A 24,269-nucleotide genomic window follows, 5' to 3' on the forward strand; every position below is an offset into this window, starting at 1 on the left:
AATTCCAAGCTCAAGTTTATTGAAAAACTCAACCCTAGTTTGAATCCCTAACTTAAACCCCAGACGGTATATGGACAACATCTTCGTCCTGGGCCAAAATACAGGACCTGTTACATTTCATATCAGTATGAAACTTAAAAACTGAAGCACAACTTACACCTTTCTTTTGGTGAAGTTTTGGCCATACAGATCTTCTGCAGCTCCACCGACCAAAACAGAACACTGGTAGACACGCTATTCCCCGGGAAATAAGCTACCATCCAAGGCATACATACAAAGGGCTCATTAAATCCAGTCTGATATTATTCCTCCGTTCTGACCACGAGCATGTGGAGGAGGCCACCCGTACTCTTTTTAATGTGTCGCGTGTGAATCCTGGAACGTAGAATTTGGAAGTCCAACTCCGTGGGCCAGGTCGGTCAATATTTGGAAACGGGTGTGGAATTATGGTGCATTCATTCCCTACGGGCGAACCCTATCTCTAGCTTTAGCCCTCAGCCATCGGGTAGTGGCTTTTTTGTAGTCGGACACACCTCAAACTGTCATCACCAAGTTCGAGACAAGTGAAGGTTTTGTTTTTGGTTCCGAGCGGTTCTTGCGAGTCTTCCGAGGCCACGGGAGCAGTTTCTCAGTCTGTGATAGAGGATGCATCAAGCGTGGCAGAAATGGACACAGCAACTACTGATTCGGCCAATTCCAAGAAAACAATCACTTTGATGCACAAGGGCCGATCCAAACCTTAACTCGAAAGATAAAAGCATCCATCGTTGCTCCCTGGCATGTAGGGCACCACGCTCCACTCACCACCTCCACCACGAGCTCGCCCTCCCTCCATCCCCGTGCTGTCTTTACTTCCCTCCCCTCCTCCAACCTTTTGCTTTTCTTTATCGCCAACTTGTGAATGGCAGCCAATCAGAGACGCAGAGTCGCCTCGGTTTCAGCCTCTGTGACATCCAGAGCCAAAAGTGATGCGCTGCTATCCAGAAAGACAGAAGGAGGGGGGAGAGAAGAAAGTACAGAGGAGGGAAAAAGGGGGAGAGGCCACAGTGAGGGAGGGAGGAACAAGGAACTCACTCTCTCTCGCGCTCTCTCTCCCTCTCTATTTCTCTATGCACACATACATACACACACAAACACTCTCGCGCACACGCTCCCAGCAGCTGAGCCGTTGTCAGTCTTGGAATGTCGTCGCTGCCGGCGGGAGTCAGATGCTCGGCTGCTAAGCACCTCTGAGGAACCGGAGAATCATTGCCTCATCCCGCAGGCTACGCGAGTAAGATCTCTACTTGTTCTATTTTTTTTTTCTTTTTTGTGTCGGTGACTCTCTTCCTTCCTTGCGTCGTCGCAGCAACTTCATGAGCTCGGATGGCAAAAATCTGAATTTGAAATGCTCATTTTAACTAACGGCGATCGGACTAGTCACTGGTGATGTCGTGGTACGCTTGCCAGACTTTGGTGCGGTGCAGGGAGCGTGCCTTCACTTCCCACTCAGTGACGCTGTGAGTGTAAATGTATGTCGTCCTCTTTATGTGCCTTGTGATTGACTGGCGACCAGTCCGGGGTGTAGTTTGCCCTCCGTCTGAATTCAGCTGAAGGCTGATCCAGAATAGAAAAAAATGGACGGACTCGGAGTGGAATCATTGATCACGTAATGGTCCGCTGAGCTGACTTGGGTGCAGGCAGCGTGGGCTCAGTTGGCACTCGGCGACAGTTTGAATGGTCCTTTTGTCTTATACGTGCCTTGAGATTGACGGGCGATCAGTCCAGGTTGTAATCAGGTCTGCTTTCGCCCAAAGTCATCTGGGATCGACTCTAGACGAATGGCTCAGTCTCTCTTTGACTAACTTTGCATGCTGGACTGGTATAATGGCTCAGTTTGTACGGTTGTTTCTCTGTGATGATTGTAGAACCCCTCCAGACCCACCCCTCACTCTCACCTCCACAGTGGCCCAAGTGATTCACATGAGGCGCGATAAACCAGCAAAGCCATGCATGTGAATATCTGCCTCAACGAGGCTGTCACTCACTCATCTTCCTTGAAACATTTTCTTCCTCGTGGAGGGAGGGAGAACGCAAACGGATGATGCATCATTGCGGAAGGAACAAGTGTGCTCCGGTTCAGGTTTTTCTTCAAATAAGTGTAGTGCTTTTTTTTTTTTTTTTTTTTTGTGGATCAACAAGGAAGCGTGCTCTGTGTCACAATATCGCTTTGGAAACACGAGCACGGCTCAGTGAGCTCCGGCGGAGGCGGCACTTGGCCAAGCAGCCTTGCAGCCTTTGCAGCTCCACCGAGTGAGGGAGGGGGAGATTCCTGTAGGTCGAGGGCTCCACCAAGTGGTGGAGAGGAGCCGCATCCTCCTTCATGATGCTGGATTTCTACTTTGGTGGTCTTCACCAACACGTTGCGTGCGCTGACTGCACTAAGCACACACAAAAAAAAAAAACGTACCATTCAATAATTGATCGTCTCATATCTTGAATGACTCGTTTAGATTTTGGGGAAGCTGTTTTTTGACCAACACACACGTTAAATAAAATCCATGCCTGCCTTTGACATGATCAGATGATTGACTTCAGTGCCATGCTACATCGCCATCTTATATTTGAGGTCAAAGCCAGAATGTGGCGTGCTACGTCGACTTGATTGTTGGTCACGTTGGGCCGCCGTGTTAAATTTTGTGGCCCAAGTTAGCTAATGTGAGACGCGGACGTGACATTTCTTTTTCCTCAGAAAGTAGTTGGCCTACGTGCCAGTGAGCGTTCTTGTTTCTGACGTGATCAAATGTGTAAAGGTCACTTGATTGTCTTCCACCATTTGTGTTGCACCGCTGGGTTTTATTTGAGGACTAAATTAGCGGCTGTGAGCAACAAGAACGGAATCTTTCTGCCCAGAATGTGGTTTTATAAAGATCACGATGCTTGTTTGCGTTATACTACAATTTATATTTTGGATGTTGGATGTATTTAGCCAAAGGCAGACACGAGAAGGTTTTTTCTTTTTTGCTCACCATGTAGGAGTATTACTTGTGTAATTAGCTTTAGTCATTTGCGTTACACTGCTACGTTTTCATTTTTATATGGTGCCTTTCAATTCCTTTCGGTTTGTTCGTGAGTCATTAAGGCACCTTCTAGATTTTTTTAACGTTGAGACACGTTCCATTCAGAACGATCTGAATACTGAAATGAAGGATTTTTTACTTTGATTGAACATCTTTTAACATTCTCCCAATTTTGAGGGGCCTGAATGTGAATTACAGACTTCCAAATGAAGGATTTTGTGGGCCTTGAAGGCGGTCTGCTCGATGCTGAGAATATGAAACGTCAAGCAAGATGCACGTTAATTCTAACATCGTCACGGGATCCATTACAGCCTCATAATGAACACGCAGCATCCAGAATTACGTTTTTTTTTTTTTCTTCATATGGCGTTTGCGGAGTGAAACCTCCATTCACACACGAACACGCTCTGGACAATTTATTAGCATTCATAAAGCATAAAGTGCACACTTAACTTTCACGACATCATCAATTAAACAACGCACTGGCAGCCTTTTAAAGGGCGTCTTTCTCGAAGTTACTCACATGCTGAAGCCGCCCCTCGGATGCAACGCAGAGTCCATAATTTGGAATATTTCACTCAAAGACTTCCCGGTAATGATCACGGGGAAGAACACGGTGCTGTTTTTCGGGCTAATTACTGCTTAATGAGGCCGTTCCCCACTATAATAGCTAATTATGCCGGATTGTTAATCGTTTATTAAACGGTTATACGCATCTCCAGAGGTGTTAACAACGTTATTATTGGATCATATATTACATACATGTGATTTGTTTATGATTGGTATAAAAAGAATGCTGTTGGACTAGTGGTCATGGGATCTGGTGTGGATGTAAATATGGTTTTAAAGTGGTGCTAGACATAGACATGATGAGTATAAGGATCCGTTTCCGTACTTTTTCCGTAGGTTTTGATTTGGTCATTATTCGTTATTAAATTCGCTCTGGCCAAACTTAAAAGGCACAACTATTTATTTTATAACGTCACATGCATGTCACTCGAATCATCAACATTTTTTTAAATTTTCATTTAACGCGAGCATTACCATCTTTGTAATGGCAGAATGTGGTGCACTGAATTTTGTGGCTGGCGAGTGGCGTAAAAATTCCCCCGCCCTAAGATGTTGAGTGACGTTTCTAAAAGTGCTTAGTGTCTTAAAGTTTGGCGTTGCGACTGCAAGAGAGCATGTTCAATTACGGGAAGCATACAAATGCCCGGCGAGGCGTCTCTCTCTCTCTCTCTCTCTATCGTGATGAGCAGCTAGTTTACGTCTGATCAAAGAGCTTCTTATTCAGCAAAACAAGAATGTATAATTCTGCAGATTACACAAATGGAGCGGAGCCGAGCGCCTGCCAGGATGCGTCTTAGCACAAGATTAAGGATAACAAGCGCGGGACGCCACTTTAAAAGTGCACTCGCACTCATTTGGTCCCTTCACATCCCAAGTTTTCCTTTTTCTGCCTTTGACTTAATCTAGTCATAAACAACTTTTTAATACTCCCGCTGATTTTAATAGGCTGAATAAGTTAATGCAGCGTGAGTCTATAGGATCTGGCAAGGCTTCCGCATGCTCGCTCATCCTTTAATAGAGTGTTTGGAAGAATCCCGACGCGTGATAGGCGCACCCCCATCAAGGATTCATATCCAGAATGCTATTAAATCCCAAGGACGGGCGGGAATGTTAATTAGAAAATGCAATAACAAGCGTCAGCCCAGATTAATTGTCAGGCGGCGTTTTCCTGATCTGGAGAAGGCGTGCGTCACACTCGCGTCCACATAATGGAGAAAATAAAATTAGAAACGGAGACGGGATCATCAAGCCACAAGGCCAACGTGTTTACCTTCGAAAACCGTAATCGCCATTCATCTCATCCAGACTCCTCAGTGACTTCACCAAAAATAAAAACGCAAGCGCTACTTCTGGAGTATTCATTAGTTCAACAGCAGGAACCTTTTAGAAGCTTTCAGGATTTATGATTGGAATAGAACTGCCACCCAGTTCTGCAAAATTCCCCCCTTTTCTTCAAACTAATTCTCACAGATTGCTTCTGAAATTATCTAAGTTATTCCACACCTGGTGCGAAAGTCTATTCAAAAAGACGGGTAGCAGTCTAACCCTAATCCTGACCCAAACACAGGCCTCGGAGTCACATTTGTGTACCTTACTAAGGCCTCTTCATTATGCGAGAAAGAGACATCAGAGTTTTTCAGTTTCTTTCCTTATATTCAGTGATCTGTTTTTTTGTTCTACCGTTTATCCTGTTCAGGAACACAGCCTGTGTGTCAGCCTATTCTGAAAGGTGAAAAACTGGTCGCAAGTCACCTGCCATGAGTAGGATACGGATACTCAATGATATTACATACTCAATGACTGTTAAAAAGAATGTCAGGGGTCCATCCCTTCCCTTGGACAGATACACCTTATCCAGCTCAGTCACTGCATGGGCTGGATCCTCTAACGCATGATGAAGAACACCCTGGATTGGTTGCCAGTCAGTCACGGGTGGATTGTGACTGAAGCCGTGAGTGGGACGATTCCCACACGCGAAGCTGCCGTGTAAACCATCTTTTTGGACGGGGAAAGATAAAGTAGTCACCTCAGTGTGGCGGCATTCCATCCCATTCTCATGACGTTTTCATTTTCATTCATGGTTCCAGCCGAGTACAATGTGTGCATTGTCCATGTCGACTTGTCAAAAGCCTCCTTTCACACTGCCTGACAAAGTCTTTTCCAGATAGCTGTGAAAAGTGCAAGGTACCAAAGTAGAATCGGCCGTCAAAGTCGATTCTCTATTTTCCTGGCAAGTATGAGAGTTTTAAATGCATGAGGAATCCTCCCTGTGTTGAAAGCTATTGTCACTGTCTGATAATGTTGTCAGGCATCTGTGGTATTTGCAGTCCTAAAAAGTGTTCCTGGTATTCAAATTGCACTACGATTAGCTGGCAATCAGTTCAGGGTGTACCCCGCCGACTGCCCGAAGACAGCTGGGCTAGACTCCAGCACCCCCATGACCCTCAAGAGGAGAAGCAGAACAGATAATGGATGGAAGGACGGTATTCAAATTGTGGGCCATCACTTCCAAGTGGTCCATTGACCTTTGAGTCCTGGCTGAAGAGTTTAAGTCACAGACTAGTGAGCACCCCTCGAGTACTCTGGCCTGGAGATGGTGGCGACATACTTAATGGGCTCTTTAAGAAAGAGAGATTTATTACAATTAACTTCCTAAAAGACCATCAATTATTCAAGTGCGGCCAAATTACCTATCAGGTCCAAGTCCTGGTGCGGGTTCCGAGAGGATGAAGAGTGCCAATATTAGGAAATACTTTTCATAAGTCCGACAAGGTGATTTGTCTTGGATTGCATCGTGGCGTCAAAGGAGCGAAAAAGGAATCGAAGGGATTGACTGAAAGTAATGAACGCAAGACCAAATTAGCTCTAAAAATCTACCACTGAGCGACACGATTAATCTCAGAGTTGCTGACAGAGGGGCTGCGGTGGGATAGTTTGAGGCCACGGAGCAAACTAAACTCACAGACGGATGAATTAGGCCCGTCACTCATCTGCTCGCAGGCCCGCTTTGCATCTGGGGACGCATTAGACGAGCGCGGTTTACTTTGCTAAGTGAAAATACGAGCATCCTGTCTGATGAATGTGTCTGACTCGGCACGCGAGGTATCGATGGGAAGCCACACTTTCGGACTCGTGCTGTATTCCGCAAGCCACAGCAACACATAATTAACCTGGGTGATGAATTTACACAAGGCGGGGAAATTGCTACATTAATAAGACATTATTTTGCATGGAAATGAGTTTTTCTGTCACGCTTAATGATATTTGCAATTCAACAACAACAACAGCTCATTAGCTGTAGGTAGCTACACTCAAAAATGTTCGGAACATATTAGCTCTTGTTAAAAAGCGAGGCAGTTCTAACCACTGCGAACCGTAATCACAATAATAAATTCGTCCATCCATTTTTATAATGTTATCCCCGTTAGAGTAACGAGTGAGCTGGAGTCTTTCCTTGGGAGAGAGGCGGGTTACAGCTTGGGCTGGTTGCCAGCCAATCACAGGGCAGACTCTCTCAAGTGCGCGGACTGGTCACACCAATTTTGCCAAATGAATAACTCAACCGCTACCTGAAACAAGTACAATTTGGTCGTCTACGGGTGTGCATTTCCAAGCGTGCGTCTGGTCTGTGTCATTTGTTTGTTAAAAGCGGTGCGGAGGGATATCAGAAGAAATGTTTTTATATGGTCTTTCTGTATCAGAAAACTCCCGCAATCAATGGGCCATATAACCCAAGTTTTTCTGGAACATGCCGTAGTCTAACTACACTAGTGACCTAAGGAGATGCAGCAGTACAGTCCAAATTACCGGAAATATCGTGATGAAGAACACCGAGGCCATGAATATAAAACTGAAAAACCGCAAGTGTGCGATGCGATCTGATTGTGAAATTCATTGCGAGCTGTTCCGAACCTTGAGTCGTCATACATCATTGTAACAAAATGTTCTCGTTTTTCCCGCAGGAGTCTGTTGTTTGGGATCACCGTGAGGAATACAATGTGCGTTGCGCTCACACAACCTCGCAGCAGTCGTCAAGTCCCGATCTCCTCTCCGTAATTCCGAAGTCGTCATTCCAGAAATTGCCCCCCCAGCCCCAGCTGACTCGGATACCATGCTCCTCGGCCAGGTGGTCCTGATGCTGTGCAGCCTGTGGCCCGCCACTGCCCTGCCTCTCGCACCTATCGGGAATGTGTTTGGAATGCAAGAGAGCGACGGCAGGATTCTGCAGCGCTCCAAGCGGGGATGGATGTGGAATCAGTTCTTTCTGATGGAGGAGTACACAGGAAATTACCATCAGTACGTCGGCAAGGTAATGTGTCCCAATAGAGTGGCTGCAACTTAATTACTGAAGACTCCGACTCCGTGCCGATGACTTGGATTGGCTGAGAGAGAAATGGACTGACAATGCTGTCGGTGGCGAAAGACTACTGAGCATTTTCATAAAGTTGGTTATGAATAAAAGTCTTGTATTGAGCACGAGAAAAACTAAGAGAAGTGCCAAACCAAAGACGACTTCTAGTGACCTCCATCTCTCAATACACTCGCACCATCTTAAAGTAGGAGCGTTATTGCATTTTTAAAGTCAAGCCGAATTAAAAAAATAATAATTTAGCACTCAGATCCAGATCCAATCCAGTTCTTGCAATCCTTAGAAGGCCCTGTGAGAGTAAGACAAACCTGGTAGGGACACCAAAAGATTCCTGCCTGGTCTAAAGTTCAAGACGGGGCCAATTGAACAAAATCAACTCAGATATATTGACACAGAGAGAAGAGCCAAACCCGAAAGCAAACACAGTCGAGACACCAAAAGCAAATCCAAACAAGAGATTTGATCCTTTCCCTGAAGACGAGCTATGGGAAACGTTTTTACATATTCCTGATTCTTGTGCCGTAAAGAATCCTCCTGAAGTCAAACCGGTTTACGCCTAAAGCTGAAGTTGACTTATTGGTGCTTCCGGCAAAGAAATACCACTCATTAGGACAGTTCTGGATCAAGCCCGTTTTAGATGCTAAAAAGGTGACTTTGAAATTTGTGGCAATGCCATCTCCTAGTTGGTAGCGTCTGAACTTTAGGGAGTTTTACTTGTTAAAATACTGGAGCGTAATTCAAAACACTTTTTCCATTTTGACGGCTTTACATATTTGTAAGTTAACTTGTTAATTGTCAGCTGCTGAGTGGGAAGTGTTATATTGAATACGGCTAACTACAGAAGTATTTAAAGACTTTTGTTTGACATGAGACGGTGAAGAGCAAGAAGCGCAACAACGGAGCAGCTAATCAATCACTTGTGACCTATCGATTTGTTGAAAATAAGACTTGTCTGCCGAGGCCCAGAAAGCTCCTCTGGCCGGAGGAGACCCGGTGGAAGGCAGCTCACATTCGATTTTCAGAGTTTGTTAGCGAGTGCGGCTGAGCCTCCAACGCAGCAAGGTCTCGGGCCAATTGTGGTGGTCTTAAAGATCCCGAGATTGATTCCACCCAGCAGCTTGCGGCTCCGTGTGGAAATATGAGCAAGGCGAGTCTCCGCGCTTCCTAAACTGCAGCTCGACACATTTCCCGCAAGCCGCCCCCCCCCATCCTCCCTTCCAAAAATGATGAGCTGTGGGACATGTGCGCTCCTGCCGGATCAGAGAGGGGGTTGCTGTCAGCCGGGCCGGGGCTGGCGCAATAAAGACAGGTGTGATGAGGAAGGAAACGCTACACTTATCAACTCCGGCGAGGCAAATGTGGTGACTGTCGACAGCCAATTTTCTCGGAGGAGGACGCCTTTCATCACACACCTCATCCTCGGCGGTAAACAAGTGTGCCGGGGTGAGCCGCGGGGGGGCTCTGACAACTTCTTTGCTGCAGCTATCACACTGGAAGCACACACACAAATGGATTGGCGGGGAAGAGGAAGAAGAAAGCGTATCAATCAGGCGGGCGGATGAAATGCGCCTTGTTGTGTTATGTGATGCGGCGGCAAAGTAAATGCCAAGTGTGAGGCGGGTTATCTGTTGATGCGTCGGCTGCCACGCGCCTCGCCTTGATGTTCCCCGTGGCTGCATGACAGCACCGGCTTCATTTCTGCCGTCCAATATCCCTCATTATTCCGCTGTCAGAAAAGAAACACGAGGCTGTAATGAATTGCGGAGGAAGGCTGAGGGCGAGGCGATGGGAGGGGGTGGGTGCGCACGTATCACTAATTTCGTCCCTTTGCGTCCGAGGCGAAAAGGGGCAGCAGAAAGCACGTAATGGCGCCTTCTTGATGGGCTAGCTCGTAAAGATCATTTCTTGGCATTGGCGACGGGAGGCCTTGTTTGTTTCATGTTCAATCAAATCCCGTGACTCGGCCCCCACATGCTCGCTTTAAAGGTTGATTTCTTGATTGCGGCAATCAAATGCCATGCTAAGAAACGGTATTAGCTAAGCGACTTGTGGCTAGGAGCTACTTTTCAGACCCGCGGCACCAGAGGAGGCCAAATGGTGCAGTATATATATATATATATATATTTGTGTGTGTGTGTGTGCGTGTGTGAGCCCTGCGATTGGATGTACCCCGCCTACTGCCCAAAGACAGCTGGGATAGGCTCCAGCACCCTCGCGACCCTCGTGAGGAGAAGTGGTAAAGATAATGGATGGGTGGATATTTTGTAATCTTGAGTTGATCCCCTTTTTTCGCCATGTCATTCTCCGGCGCATTGTGTGTGTGTGTTTGTAATCACTTACGGGCTAGCATAGCTCAGGCTCATGACAGATTTCGGTGAAACGTATTTCTGAAGTGACGCCAGGCGGAAGGAAAAGATATCCTGTCACCAAGTCCCAGTCATGTCTTTTTCAAATCCTTCCACGAATAGAGAAGTCGGTGACTGGAACAGACAATTTCAAGCAAAACAGCAGAATGGAATATTTTTTCGTTGAGCACAGGGGCACCCTGACATGTCTTGAATGCACAGAGAAAGTTGCGGCGCTCGAGAAATCAGACGTCATTAGTCAACTCGACTGAGGATGCAAAGTAGCACAGGGATGAGAGTGAGGACCGGCTCACCAATCTTCTTCACATTCTCAACGACCGTTCATTTTCTGAACGCTTATTAAGAGAGATTGAGAACATTGGATTAGTTGTACTTGAAGCCCATTTTTGTGGAAAACTTATTGCCACCCAGACACATTCAGATTTCCAGCAGCCATCATATATATATATATATATATACACACACACTCACACACACAAGTCATAAATCCTCATAAGTCACATTTTTTGTATGTGTGTGTGGTTAAAGGTTTGAATTGCCTTTTATGAATTTGAACGTGCACGGCAGTGAATGAGTTAGGTGGAGTGACAAATTTGTATTTGTTGTTGGTTCCGCCCCGTTCCACTGGCTGGCACGTACCGCGGTAGCAATGCGGATGGAAAGCCGAAAGCCATCCAATCCCATTTGAAGTGACTTTCACAGGGCGCCTAATAAGTGCGATGGCTGACTGTGTGCAGCTGCGGCAGCCCACTTCTAAAGCCGGCGAACACTTGCAATGCTGAGCAATACATCCAGAAAGTTCACGCGAGCGGGGGGGCGAGCGAGCGGGGAGCAAAATCCCATTAAGGCGCTGGCACCTTCCATTGTGCCCTGCCTCATAAAACCCTCGGCTTCATAAGAATTATTACGATTTCATTTTAGCTGTGTTCATATTTTTCGCCAGCCTTGAGATGTAGCGGCGGCCTCGCCCGCCACTTGAAAGAAATATAATATAAAGAAAGCAGCCTACAGCTACGGCGAGGTCCAAGTCGGACCTGCAGAAAACGCACGACACGGCGCACTGTTTTAACGGTAAAGACGGAGCGGGAGCGGGCGGGAGAGTAATTATTCCGTCTCCATTCTGTTCCGCTATCTCCTCGGTGCAGCAGCGAGCGACACGGAGCGGAGGGCTGACGAGAATTGCCAATGATTTCCTTGCTTTGCAGACAATTCCTCAGTGTTTGTGCGAGGCAATTTCACTCATCAAGGCTCTCCTCTGTGCTTGTGTTGTAGGTTTTCTTTTTTTTTTCTTTTTCTTTTTCCGCTTCTGTTTTAAGCGCAGCCACCAAATGTACCGCTGCTGTTGCTTAACATTTGATTTTGCTAAAGCAGCGTGGAGACGCTTCTTGTAGGCATTTGTAAGCGGACGTAACGTGTTTCTTGCACTCAAAGATATGTTCCCTTCTGGTGCAACCGAGCCTGGCTTGTGGAGCATTAAGACAATTATTTTTGAATGTTGTTCGCACGAACGATTGGCGGGGATCGTGTTTCCTTTTGGAGATCGGCGTTCAGTAATTAGCGCAGATGTCAGAGTTTAGGGCGAGGTTGCAGAGCTTGGAGGAAATCGGAGTGACGGGATCTTATTTCAAATTTAGGCACGGACTGTCATCAAGCAAGACATTTGGTCAAGCTCTGAACTTTCCACACTTTCCAGTTCATGAATAATCGTAAAGACCTCATCGGGCTTTTCAGCTCATAGTTTCTTGAGATTTTTCCACACAAGTTCTAATCAAAGCGAACTCTAAGAAAAGTGAAACTGGTTTGGTGGCTGAATTTTCAAAAAGTTGCTTAGGTTGACTTATTTTATGGCTAAGACCAGAGAACTTTAATATTTTGCAAATTAGCGTCTTCCAGCTATCTCCTATATGCGGTTCAATTTTGGTCGCATTTAGCCTGAACCGCTAGCACAAGTTCGTCTTTGAAGTTAGCCTGAAAATGAAAAACTCAGAACAACAAAAAAAAAATGTTCCTTCCTTCTCTTCAGGCGTGGCCTCGTGAGACTCTTGTTGTTTTATCAGCGTCGGCCTACCAAATTCCATGGTGGTAAAACTGCAGCGTGTGAGGCCGTAAAGAGCCGAACGGCATAGCTTCCCATTATGGAAATAAGCCGATGACAGCTGATGGAAAATGCAACGAGCTCCTGTCGACAATAACGATGAAAATGTTGTCTTGGGAGTTGATTGTTGCGCGGCGGCCTGCAGGTCGTAACAAGGTGCGGGCGGTTCATGGCAAGCGCGCACGTGGAAGCCCATTTAAATGCAAACAAATTCCTGCGAACAGCTCGCCGGTGTAAAGCTGTCACTCACAGGCCCCACCTTCGCATCTCCAAGGCCTCGTAAATCTGACGTCCTTCCGCGCTCGCAAATAAGCCGAGTGGAAGTTCCAGCTGGCAACGGCAATATTTTTAAAATCCATTTTCATTGCCCAACAGAATCTTCTCCCGCCCCCATCATGAAGTTTCCAAATACATTCCGAGCGTCCGAACCCAACGTGAGCTGTTGCCATCAGTCTTTTCGCCGGTTAACAAATAATAAGCTTCCTCACCGCGCGGCGACATTAATATTAACAAGTCGTATGGCGACGTACGACGACATGTCATTAAACGCGCTAGACGAGCTCGCTAAAAATAGCCGCGAGTAATAATGAGCTTGAATCAAACATCTGTCAGCCCTTCCGAGAAGGTGACGGATAGGTCAGAGGTGACTAATTTTAGCCGCCGCTGCAGCCGCAGGTCAGCTTCTCGTCGTTCCTCAACCGCGCAATTGGGAAGATAAATCCAATGCTGTGATTTGTGAAATAAGTCACAAGAGCTGACGGGACGTTTTAGCGTGTCTCGCCTGTTTTGGGGGAAGAAAAATGGAAGGTTGTGAGGATTTCTGTCCTGACAAGCGATCGAGATGCAATGAAATGCTTCAAAGTTGACAAAGGATTATTGATTCAGAATTAGTTTGCCCCCCCCCCAAAAAAAACTAAATACTTCATATACTAACCAAGTGGTTGACTTTTCTGTTATAACAAGATGCACAGAAACAGGAGCTGCAGAACATTAAATGAGATCAAACTAAGATGCATATTGGCGACAACAAATATTTCTGGAGTCGCCAACATTGAAAGCCACAAGGTTGTTTGAAATGACGTAGGTACTTGCGGGACGTTTTAGTGTGTTTGCTCTGATCTGGGGAAAAGAAACAAAGGATTTAGAAGCAGTGTAAAGGCGGGTCCTCGGTTTCCAGAGTGGCCACGTACATAAATTGTCAAAAACCGCTTAAGCGTTTCAAATTAGGACTTGGACCCAGCGATAAATTTAAAGTTTTGAATTTCAAGACAGGATGAGGCTTTAAAATCCCAATAATCACAAAATGATTTCATGCCGAGTTAAGTTTTGAAATTAAGGTTCGAAGCCATGGTAAGGGGTCTTGAATACAAAAGTGTTGTCTTATTGGTAATTAGCCACATCATACATGAAATGGAGAAAATCTCTTTCATTTTCGAGAGATATGTGTGTGGGGAGTGCTCCGAATGCCCCACAGGACAATAATTCCTTGCCACGACTTGAGTCATAAACAAGCATCCAGGAGTAGTGTTCCATGTCCTTGAGCAAGATGTGCTAATGTGACAAAATTGCAAGTCGCTTTTGAGCTTTGCTCCAACTCAAAAAGAAGAAAGGAGAAGTGGAGCATAAAAAGCTCTTCGGTGGGATTTCATGGCACGTAATGTGCGCTTAAAGTGGCGCCGCCGCCGGCCCCAAATCGCTGCTGCATCGATTGGGTCCGACGTGGTCGCCCCGATACAAAAGGAGGAATGACTTCAATGGCCGAGTGCCGCAAATTAGGGAGAAGAAATACACTTCAAAACCGCTTCTGAGTGCCGCTTTGGAGTGCAAGTTGTGTTCTGACCGCTGAGGTGAAATCGTCACACAAACAGCTTCTTCTCCCAACAGGCCGTGGCTCCAATCTTTATATCTATTTCGATATCAAACGTCCTCTCTGTGTAATTCGCAGCTGCACTCCAACATGGACAAAGACGACGGCACCGTCAAGTACGTCCTGACGGGAGACGGCGCCGGCACGCTGTTTCTGATCGATGAAAAGTCCGGCGACATCCACGCCACCGAGAGTCTGGACCGCGAGGAGAAGTCCATGTACACTCTCCACGCCAAAGTCCTGGATCGCACCACCAACGAAGAGTTGGAGCCCGACACCGAGTTCAACATCAAGATCCACGACATCAATGACAACGAGCCCAAGTTCGACCAGGACATCTACTTCGCCAGCGTCCCGGAGATGTCCGACGTCGGTGAGTGGTCGTTTGACTTTGGACGGCGTGCAACTATTTTGAATGCCCTAGACCAAAAAATGTCAAACGAAGACACTGGCTTGAGACATCAACAGCGGTTGCTGAATTTGATAAAGAACCACAAACAACAAGACTTTGCTCCAAATCATGTATTGTGTTGGTTTAGAGTATTATAACGTCTCTTTGCAGTAACTTCAAGGACAAGTGACTGCCCGTACGATAAATGGTCCATTTGTTTGTGTTCATTCATTAAATTGCGACGATAAATCGACCGCAAGGCAATCGTCGTCATGTGATGTTAGACTCGTTAAACATTCACAACAAGCTCTGTCATTTTTCCTTTTTTTTATTATGCACTTTACATTCTGATTGCCATTCTTTCCAATTAAGGATTTCATTCCGTGGTGAGTATAAATGAACCAAATGGCCTGAATGTAAAGCGGTATGCCTGTAAAGCATAATTCAACGGCAGATGAGAAAAAAAAAAAATTCAATTATCTGACCGCAAATGAATACAATATTGCAATCAGGGGGTCCATCAAAAGCCAATTATCTGCATGGCGAATAACCAAAAGCTTTGTTTGGGCGATTGTGGATGCCGGGTAAAAATAAAGATGGGTCAGGGTCGCCGGCAAATAAACAGTTTGGATTGAACGCGCCGCTTCATCAAGTCAGCCGGTTATGAAGAGGCGGCCGCCATCCGTTCTGGCACTAAGTGGGACAGATGTTCAAGGCTTCATTAGTATGCGGTGAGACTCGGCGACCCGAACGGTACGCGCCGGCGGAGGTCTCCAGAATGCCAAGGACGGCATTAGCGACCCGGCCTTGTGGAGGATATGGAGCTGCAAAAGGACACCTCTCTCTCTTTCTTTCTCTCTTTTTAGTTGTATTTTTATTTCTCGCCGCAATAGACAGCCTTCATTACTGCTGCGACCGTGACATTTCACCGCAATAAGCCCAAAAAAATGACGTTATCATTAAACGACAGCACCGACATTTCGTGGCCTGTTAACGAGGTTATTTGATTATTGTAAGGTGAAGTCTGCCTGACTTGAGGGGTACATTTTCGTTTATTTATTTATTTAATTTTGGGTGAAACAGCCAGGTGCCCTCCTGTTGCTCAAATGTGCACTGCAAGGTGCAAGTACTCTTTTAGATTTTTACTGAGCTTTTTATTCAGCCGCTCATCACCAGAGAATCGCAGGGCATATAAAGAAATTATTCATGGCAAATGTCTGGACAATTTAGAGTTGCCGGTGAGCTGGAGTAAATCCCGGTTGATTTCAAGCGAGAAAAGCGGAGTCCAACCTGGACTGGTTGCCAAGTCAATCACAGAAGTCACACCAGTTTAAAGTCTTTTTGTCTCTCCTCTTTCTTGCCACTAAAAACTTAAAAGAAAACTCTTGGTGTTTGCAGGACAGGCAGGACACCGGTCCTCCAGGAACAGGATTGAAGACCCCTGCTCGAGATAGTAAACTCTGAAATATTTTAAATGACAGTGAAATCATAACATTAGGTTGGCCTGTACTGAACCTTTGAATTTTGGAGCACATTAGCGAACCAAGCGATGGCTCACTGATCAACAATTAATTTCCATCACAGTAAAAAAAAAAGAAAGTGAGAAAATCGCTAGAAACTGTAACACAGCGCACTGCTTCTGTCTTTTTAACAGGTACATCTGTGGCTACCGTGACGGCGACGGATGCCGACGACCAAACGTACGGCAACAGCGCCAAGCTGGTTTACAGCATTCTGCAGGGCCAGCCTTACTTCTCCGTGGATTCCGAGAACGGTACGTGGAGTGCAGCGACGCCACCCCCCGCCCTTGCCAGTGTGCCCCCCCGCTCTTACGCAGTCCATAAAAAGGGCTCGTTAGAGTGTAGCGGAACATTAAACAGCATCCCGAGGAATGAGGATTTCTTTCTCCCGTTCTTAAGCAGCGCTAAAGACACGTTTTACGGCGCTAACCCGGCAAATCCGTCTCTTAAAACACTAAGCTAATTAGGAGAAAGACGATTTAAAGCAGGAAAGAGAACGTGGCAGAGGGTTATTGAGGATTTCTTTTTTTTTTTTTACAATTATTACTCTCAGGCACCATCAAGACAGCGCTACCCAGCATGGACCGGGAGGTCAAGCAGAATTACCAGGTGGTGATCCAGGCTAAGGACATGGCCGGACAGATGGGGGGCCTCTCGGGGACCACCACGGTCAGCATTACCCTCTCCGACGTCAATGACAGTCCGCCCCGCTTTGCCAACCGTAAGCATCTTCTTCTGAAGCCTTTCATAACAAACATCACTTCAAAAAACGCCTGTGTCAAGGAACCTTCTGACCTCAGTCTAACGTCTCCTTGTGATGGTTCTTTGCTGTTTTACTCTTTTGAGCTCTGCTCCTTCTAACGTAAGCAAGTTTTTGTTGAAAATAAGCCGGGATCGGTGAAGGATGACCTCGCGTATATCACATTGCAATGACGTGAACCTGTTTCAGACTCCTTCCGCATCAGCGCCACGGAATCCACAGAGGTCGGCGACGCCGTGGGCCGCATCAAAGCCGACGACCGCGACATGGGCCGCAACGCTGAGATGGAGTACAGCATGGTGGGAGACCATGACAACTTTGACATCGTCACGGACAAGACCACCCAAGAGGGCGTCATCATCATCAAAAGGGTGATTTTTGTCTTCTTATGTTGGACTGGAGGTTCAGGGGCGGCCACTTCTTCATATCATGAGGTGACGATGTGTTTCTAATTTTCAGTCGCAAGGGCCCTCTGCGTTACTACGATACGGCCCGCAATGAAAATTAGTTTGACACCCCCGTTTTATGCCATTTGATAGCTGCTATGATCCACACTGAGCTCTCTTTCCATCGGCGAGGAAAGTCTGGCACGACACGACGAACGACACACGGGAGATTAATGTGCCTGAGACGCTTTAAACCTCACAAGAAGATCTGCTTAATTCACATTTTTTTTCCGCGAATGAATCCTGAACCACTGCCCGACTTTTCAAAATCTGCAAGCGTTATCATGCTTTCTGGCTGCAATATTACCTTGTCGCTTTTTAACTTCCTGGATGGGATGAAACTGAGCATATTGCCTGCGTGCTTTCATTTAACGGAACTTTTATCAGCTTTCACGTCTCATAGTGAGTAACTTCCAACGCACAATGTTGGCGATTTGGATTAGCGAGTGCTGCCTGATAAGGTTCATTCACTCGAGAAAGGATAAATGACAGAATTTGCTTTAGAAAGCGGCTATATTCTCGGTCTTTGAAATGAATAACATAAAAAGGAGCCTTTTGCCCGAAAGTCCTCGCTTTCCCCCAAGATCTTCCCGATCAGCATTCCTCACTCTGACTTGTTACTTCCAATTGAGCGCGTGGCTGAGATAAAGGCCGACAAATGGAAACGCTCAAGTGCCTATTACAGTCCTGCGGCGAGATTCTTGACGCTGATCCCTCTCATCTGCAGGCGCTCGATTATGAAAGCAAGCGAGACTACGAGTTTAGGGTCGAGGTGAGGAACACGTACCTGGATGCCAGGTACATCCAGGGTCAGGAGTTCAAGGACTTCGCCACCATCAAGGTCACGGTGGAGGACGTGGACGAGCCGCCCGTTTTCACCCGCAACCCTTACATCATCGAGGTGCACGAGGACACGGCCGCCGGCAGCTTTGTGGGCGTGGTGTCGGCCCGGGACCCCGACGCCGACAACAACGTGGTCAAGTATGCGGCAGAAATTAACAGTCGCAGCATGTAAAGAACAGTTACTTCTTTGACTGTGGTGCCTTGAGATTGACTGATGGTCAGTCAAAGACCGACAGACAGATCTATTGTTTGTTGAAACAAACTTGTCGTGGCGGTACCGCGCGCTAGCGTCTGCTCATCCTGCATCATCCGAGCGAGAAAAGAGAATGCAAGAAAATAATGTAAAGCTGAGTGACAAACCACCCATTGGAGGCCCTGCGGCTGTTTCCTGTTTGGCAACATTACACAAAAGCATTGGCAGTCGATTCTGCTCAGACGCTTGCGGCGTACAATGACAAAATCTTTTCGAAGCGCCACAACGAGCATGTATTACCGCTTGAAAGTTTGGTGGCACTGATGAGATTTTTGGGTGGCTGGGCGCAGATACTCCATTGATCGTCACACCGACCTCGAGAGGCTCTTCAACATCGACATCTCAAACGGGACCATTACGACCCGGAAAGCTTTGGACAGAGAAATGTCCAAATGGCACAACATCTCCGTGATGGCTGCGGAAATGAGTACATCTTTTCACTTTGGGCTCTTGTTTTTTCTGCGTACTACTACCAAACCCTGACAATCTGAACCGCTTGGTTTGTTGCCAGAAAACCCTCGGCAGGTCGCCCGTGTGCCCGTATTCATCAAAGTTCTGGATGTCAACGACAACGCCCCTGAGTTCGCCATGTCCTATGACACGTTTGTCTGCGAGAACGTCAAAGCGGGACAGGTAGGACCGACAAGCTCATCAGTCCACATTTTACCAGCTGAAAAGCCGTCATCTATTTTAAAATTGCACAGTGAAAGCGCAACTCTCTTGCCCGATTGGAAAAAGTATAGTTTAGAAAACAAAACACGAGCCCAAACTGTCATTGGGCAACGCACCAAATGAGTTGGCAGCAAAACGGGCCGCTCGCTGACATTGAGAGAGGAAGAAGGTTGTTGTTAGCACGTTAGCGTCGCGCGGTCACACATCCGCGTCGCCATCCAAGAGTTGTTGTTGTTCACAGCGGAGCCAAACGAGAGGCGGCTAATTCTTTAATTAGCTCGTTTGCAGATCATTGTGCTTCTTGTCATCTTTGGATTGTCCGCAAAAGACTTTTTTTTTTTTTGCTTTCCCTCAAACAGTTGATTCAGACCATCAGTGCTGTGGATACAGACGAGCCTCTGGTCGGACACAAGTTTGTCTTCAGTATAAAGGCAGACAATCCCAACTTCACCATAAGTGACCAGGAAGGTTTGAAACTTTTCTTGCTTTAGCTCGGGAGTGTGTGCCAGTGTTGTTAAAACTCAACCCATGTGGTGACTTTTACAAAATTATTAGCAGTCCGGCTCTGCTGAGGCTTTCGACGACGATGTTATCAAAAGGTTGATAATGATTCAGTGCACTCCACGCTCTTCCTGCAGATAACACGGCCAATATCCTGACCCGGCGGGGAGGCTTCAGCCGGCGCGAGATGAGCGTCTATTTTCTGCCCGTGGTTATCTCGGACAATGACTACCCCATCCAGAGCAGCACCAGCACGCTGATCGTGCGCGTGTGCGCCTGCGACAGCCGCGGCAACATGCAGTCGTGCAACCCTGAGGTGCTGCCCTTCTCCGACGGGCTCACCACCGGCGCCTTGGTGGCGATATTGCTCTGCGTCATCATTTTGCTCAGTGAGTTCTGCCGTGATCATGACTGGAAAAAGCTCTGTTAGCAAACATACGCAGATGATCTAGCATTGCCTCCAGTGTGTTTGTGTGGATGTAAAATCTTTGACCAATCAGTTTTCAGCCTCCATACTCCCGTGTCAATGTAATCTGCCCACGGCCTTCAGAATCTGTGGTTCTAGGCACTGTGAGGCACTGTTTGAGCAGGTAAAAAATGCATTTAATTAATTTGGGAATAGGTAAAACATAGGTCACATGGTAAAAAAAAAAAATAATTAAAACGTTATGAATGATGTTTGGTGGCATCGAGGAATTTACTAGTAATTAAGATCAGAGTTCACAAAACTTGATTGGGAGCCAAAGAATGTGCAAAAGGGGGGCGGGGGATTATGTGCTGCCAAGGCTTTGAGCAAGTGAGCAACAGATTTCTGGACATGCTGTACCGGAGCCTCTCCGTGGACTTGCAAAGCACCCCAGACACAAGAGCGGGTCGTATTTGTCTATAAGATTATTTATCAAAGCGTGGATGAGGATCTCTGGAACAGTAATGGGCTGAATCTGTCAAGGCTGACTTGGTGATCGATTTAAGGGAACGGTGAGAGGAGTTGCCGTTCAGGGAGATGTCTCCAACTTACAGGCGCTAACTGATAGCCTGTAAGCTAACTTTTTTCTGGGAGAACCGGAGAAGCATGAGAACTACGGAGTTAGGTTAGCAATTAAGGGTCATCTAAGGTGTCTAGTACACCGTGATTGAGTTGTTGTTGGATTTTGAAGTGTCTCAACCTTCATGCCAAGGAGTGTCTTTGGTGCACAGACAGTTTAACCCAATCGCTTTGCTCTCCAGCCAGGCGTCATGACATTGATCTAACGGGTTTCGCACCTAATGAAATGTCACACTGGCCTCAGCTTGGATCCACTAGCTGGACATGAGCATTTTGTGTGTCCTTCTCATTATGTCCCCTCGCTCACGTCTGCGATCGCGGCGGCCACTCCGTTAGAAATGATCACAAGGCGCCACTCAAACAGCCACCTTGCACCCCCGTCCGACCCCGTGTGCGCCGCATTGTAATTAGCACTCGGGCGGGAGGCGAGTGGACAACCACGCCGCCCGCCGTGAGGACAGAAAAGGTGAAGGACTCGTGCTCGTGGAAAATTCCGAGATTGTTTTCCGCTCTCACTCGGTAACCGCTGACTGCGTCGCTGCTGCCAAGAGAATGAAAGGTTGTGTGCCGGCCAGCATTAAAAGGATCCTCCGAGCGAGGTGCATCATGCGCAGTCGATGCGCCATTCAAGGGAAAAGAAAGAAAAAGCTTTCTCACTGAATCTTTAATAATAGGAGGCAAATGCCTGAGGCAATGCTGAGGATTCATCAATGGCAGCAAATGTTTTCCACTCTGCACTGGCCCTCGCTAATGCCCGATATATGTTAGCACGTTAGCACTTCACCTTTCTCGGCTTTATTCATTTATTTGATCATTTATACATAGCTTACACGACAACTACGTGATGGAAAGATTTTCATTTTGGCCGGAAATAGACTCATGAAAAAAAAGTGCTTTGCTGCCATCTTGTGGCATCTATGGGCAACACAACAACAGCCGGTGTTGATTGTTGGGCCTTCCACTTAGCCTTGACTTTGGCATTGTTTCTGCGCAGTGATCGTGGTTCTCTTCGCCGCTCTGAAGAGGCAAAGGAAGAAAGAGCCTCTGATCATCTCCAAAGATGACGTACGCGACAACGTGGTCAGCTACAACGACGAGGGCGGCGGTGAGGAAGACACGCAGGCCTTTGACATCGGGACGCTGCGCAACCCCGAGGTGATGGATGCTAACAAGTTACGCAGGGACATCATCCCCGAAATGCTGTTTTCCTTTCGGAGGACATCACCCATAAAGGATAACACGGACGTTCGAGACTTCATTAACGGGAGGCTTCAAGAGAACGATTCCGACCCGACCGCGCCCCCTTATGACTCGCTGGCCACGTACGCTTACGAAGGCAGCGGCTCGCTGGCGGAATCGCTCAGTTCGCTGGAGTCGGCCGCCACCGAAGGGGACCAGGAGTACGATTACCTCAGCAGCTGGGGGCCGCAGTTCAAGAAGCTGGCAGAAATGTACATCGGGAGAAGCCCGGATCGAGAGACCTAGAAGGAGCCCGACCTGGCTGGTTTGTTTGCTAGCGAGCTAGCCAAACACGCATTGTCCTGCTAGTCTGTGAGCTAGCAAGTCTGCCGTCAGCCTACCTATGTATCAAGTTAATTATCCGTTCATGTCCGATGCGCTAGCTAGTGCGCTAGTCCACTAGTCGTCTGTTTGACTCTCACACGTGCACGTACTTGCACACACGTGCGTCGAAGGCCAACGGGAAGACGAACGTGACTGTGACAGTCCAGTTCTCGGAGTTTTACTGTTTTTGGTCATAAGTAAAGATGCCTTTTGACTTTTAGGACTCTTTTTGTGAACATGGCGTGGAAATGTGTTTTGTAAGTGAGCAGAGCGATAGAAGTATTGTATACTCTCAATGTTTTAATGGCACTGGATAGTGTTTGGGAGCCCGGTCACCCCATGGAAAACTGTACATGTACAAAGTGTTTTTAAACATTCTATATAATCTTTGCTATTATTTGTCTGACGAGCAATGTCCATGTGAACGGTGGGTGCAGTTCATTTGTCAAACTGGAGTCATTTCATTCCGTAGGCGTAACATGTAAACCAAACGTGTAAGTTGTAGGAAAACACTGGATCCATGCCGCTTGAATGCCGAGTCATATTGTTTTATATTTATATTTTTCTACTTATTTTTTATAATAAAATGAAGAAAAAGTTGCTTTGGAGGTTTCCCAGGGCTGTTTATTTCTGCGATCTGAAGTCGAAGGACGAATACGAGGCAAGATTGATCCAAGTGTCATTAATAAGTTCCAACAAATGTTCCTGCTAATTGGACCTCAGTGGCCAACGCTGAGCTTTAAAAAGAGAAGGGGAAAAAGGCGACTGGCTCTCCTCGGGGTTTCGATCTGGACGCACCATGTGAGTGCATGATTAAGCAGAACATGTCGCGTTTGATGTCAGAAAGGCATTTGCATGTCACATGGAATAAAACATGACACATGACCCCCGATGGCGAAGACGCTGAGGGATGGCCCACATTAGCGAAAACTTTGCTTGATGAGATCTAGAATCTTCTTGAAGCATCTGGAAGCTACCATGAGGTATTTTGATTTGCTTATGCAAGAGGCCTCAAAGGTTCAGCTTAAACCTAGCAAACATCACGAGTGCTGTAGCAGCCTCTTGGAAATGCAAAATGTTTTCATGCCCCCTGCAGACTCACCGGAAACAAGCTTTAGCTTGGTTATTTGCTCCCCGTTTCACGCCACTAAAATATGCAAAGTGAAATGTCGCTATGCGGCCCACCTGCGGCGCTTGTTCGTGTCTTGTACCTCGGCTATTTTAAAAAACCAAGACCAACATTTCCCCAGAAGCTTTCATCGGATGTTGAATTTGAAGCATCTTCAGGTCTGGCTGTGTATGAAGGTTGTAGTTACCACATTGATCCTCAAAACGTGAAGTTCACTCACTTTAATTACCTCGTTCCAGGTTGGCCTCATTCCGGCGTGGTTGTGTTCCAGTTCCACAAACAGCCGAAAAAAAAGATGCTGAGAACCAACTTCACCGTATCATTGCCTTGAACTCAACTCACATCAAGAAGTTGAAATGATCAGCAAAATCGGAGCTCAGATCCAAAAATCCACTGAAGTGCTTTTCATTCTTTCCCAAGTGACCAAAGGATCCAAAGTGACACCAACTGGCGACAAATTCGACAGATCCTTTCGGGTCTTTTGGCTCGCGGGTCCGTGGGCATCTGTGAGTCACCACGTGTCCTGACACCTTTCTACCACAAGCAGCGTCAAGGATTTCAGGAGGTCCGAGTCCCGTGCGGGACGGCGAGCAGACGGCGTTTGCCTTCACACCTGCACAGGCACCGGCCATGTGTTCACACTTTTGCTTTTGGACTTCCCGCTGCCTCCTGATTATTTAAACAAGCAAAAGAAGCCAAACATGGACCACTAGGTGTCCGTTGTTTAATTTCTAGCTGTGCGTCATCTTGAAAAGCTTTACAGTCATCAGATCAGTCCTCTTGTACTCTGCTTGAGCAACTGTCGCAGCGATTGACCATG

At 46.8% G+C, this 24,269-nt stretch overlaps 1 protein-coding gene across 1 annotated transcript; it reads left to right on the forward strand.

The window, feature by feature from the left end:
- Positions 1–1,078: 1,078 nt before the first annotated feature.
- On the forward strand, positions 1,079–22,921 carry LOC148318660 (cadherin-10-like). The gene is made up of 12 exons (XM_088283005.1): positions 1,079–1,273; positions 7,592–7,938; positions 14,405–14,699; positions 16,372–16,491; positions 16,791–16,958; positions 17,187–17,368; positions 18,171–18,424; positions 18,830–18,966; positions 19,051–19,172; positions 19,571–19,679; positions 19,850–20,101; positions 21,752–22,921. The coding sequence occupies exons 2-12, from the start codon at positions 7,741–7,743 to the stop codon at positions 22,240–22,242; spliced, it is 2,328 nt and encodes a 775-aa protein (XP_088139131.1). The 5' UTR covers positions 1,079–1,273; positions 7,592–7,740; the 3' UTR covers positions 22,243–22,921.
- Positions 22,922–24,269: the final 1,348 nt, after the last annotated feature.

The sequence above is a fragment of the Idiotropiscis lumnitzeri genome, chromosome 19 (genome assembly GCF_059441095.1).
Source record: "Idiotropiscis lumnitzeri isolate Australia: NSW breed Sydney's pygmy pipehorse chromosome 19, RoL_Ilum_1.0, whole genome shotgun sequence".
Classification (NCBI taxonomy): domain Eukaryota; kingdom Metazoa; phylum Chordata; class Actinopteri; order Syngnathiformes; family Syngnathidae; genus Idiotropiscis; species Idiotropiscis lumnitzeri.

Bases quoted from the DNA above. Each gene is read 5' to 3' on its own strand.
- LOC148318660 (XM_088283005.1), top strand. From the start codon at position 7,741: ATGCTCCTCGGCCAGGTGGTCCTGATGCTGTGCAGCCTGTGGCCCGCC. The intron at 7,939-14,404 runs GTAATGTGTCCC...TGTAATTCGCAG, and splicing joins ACCATCAGTACGTCGGCAAG to CTGCACTCCAACATGGACAA. The intron at 16,959-17,186 runs GTAAGCATCTTC...AACCTGTTTCAG, and splicing joins TCCGCCCCGCTTTGCCAACC to ACTCCTTCCGCATCAGCGCC.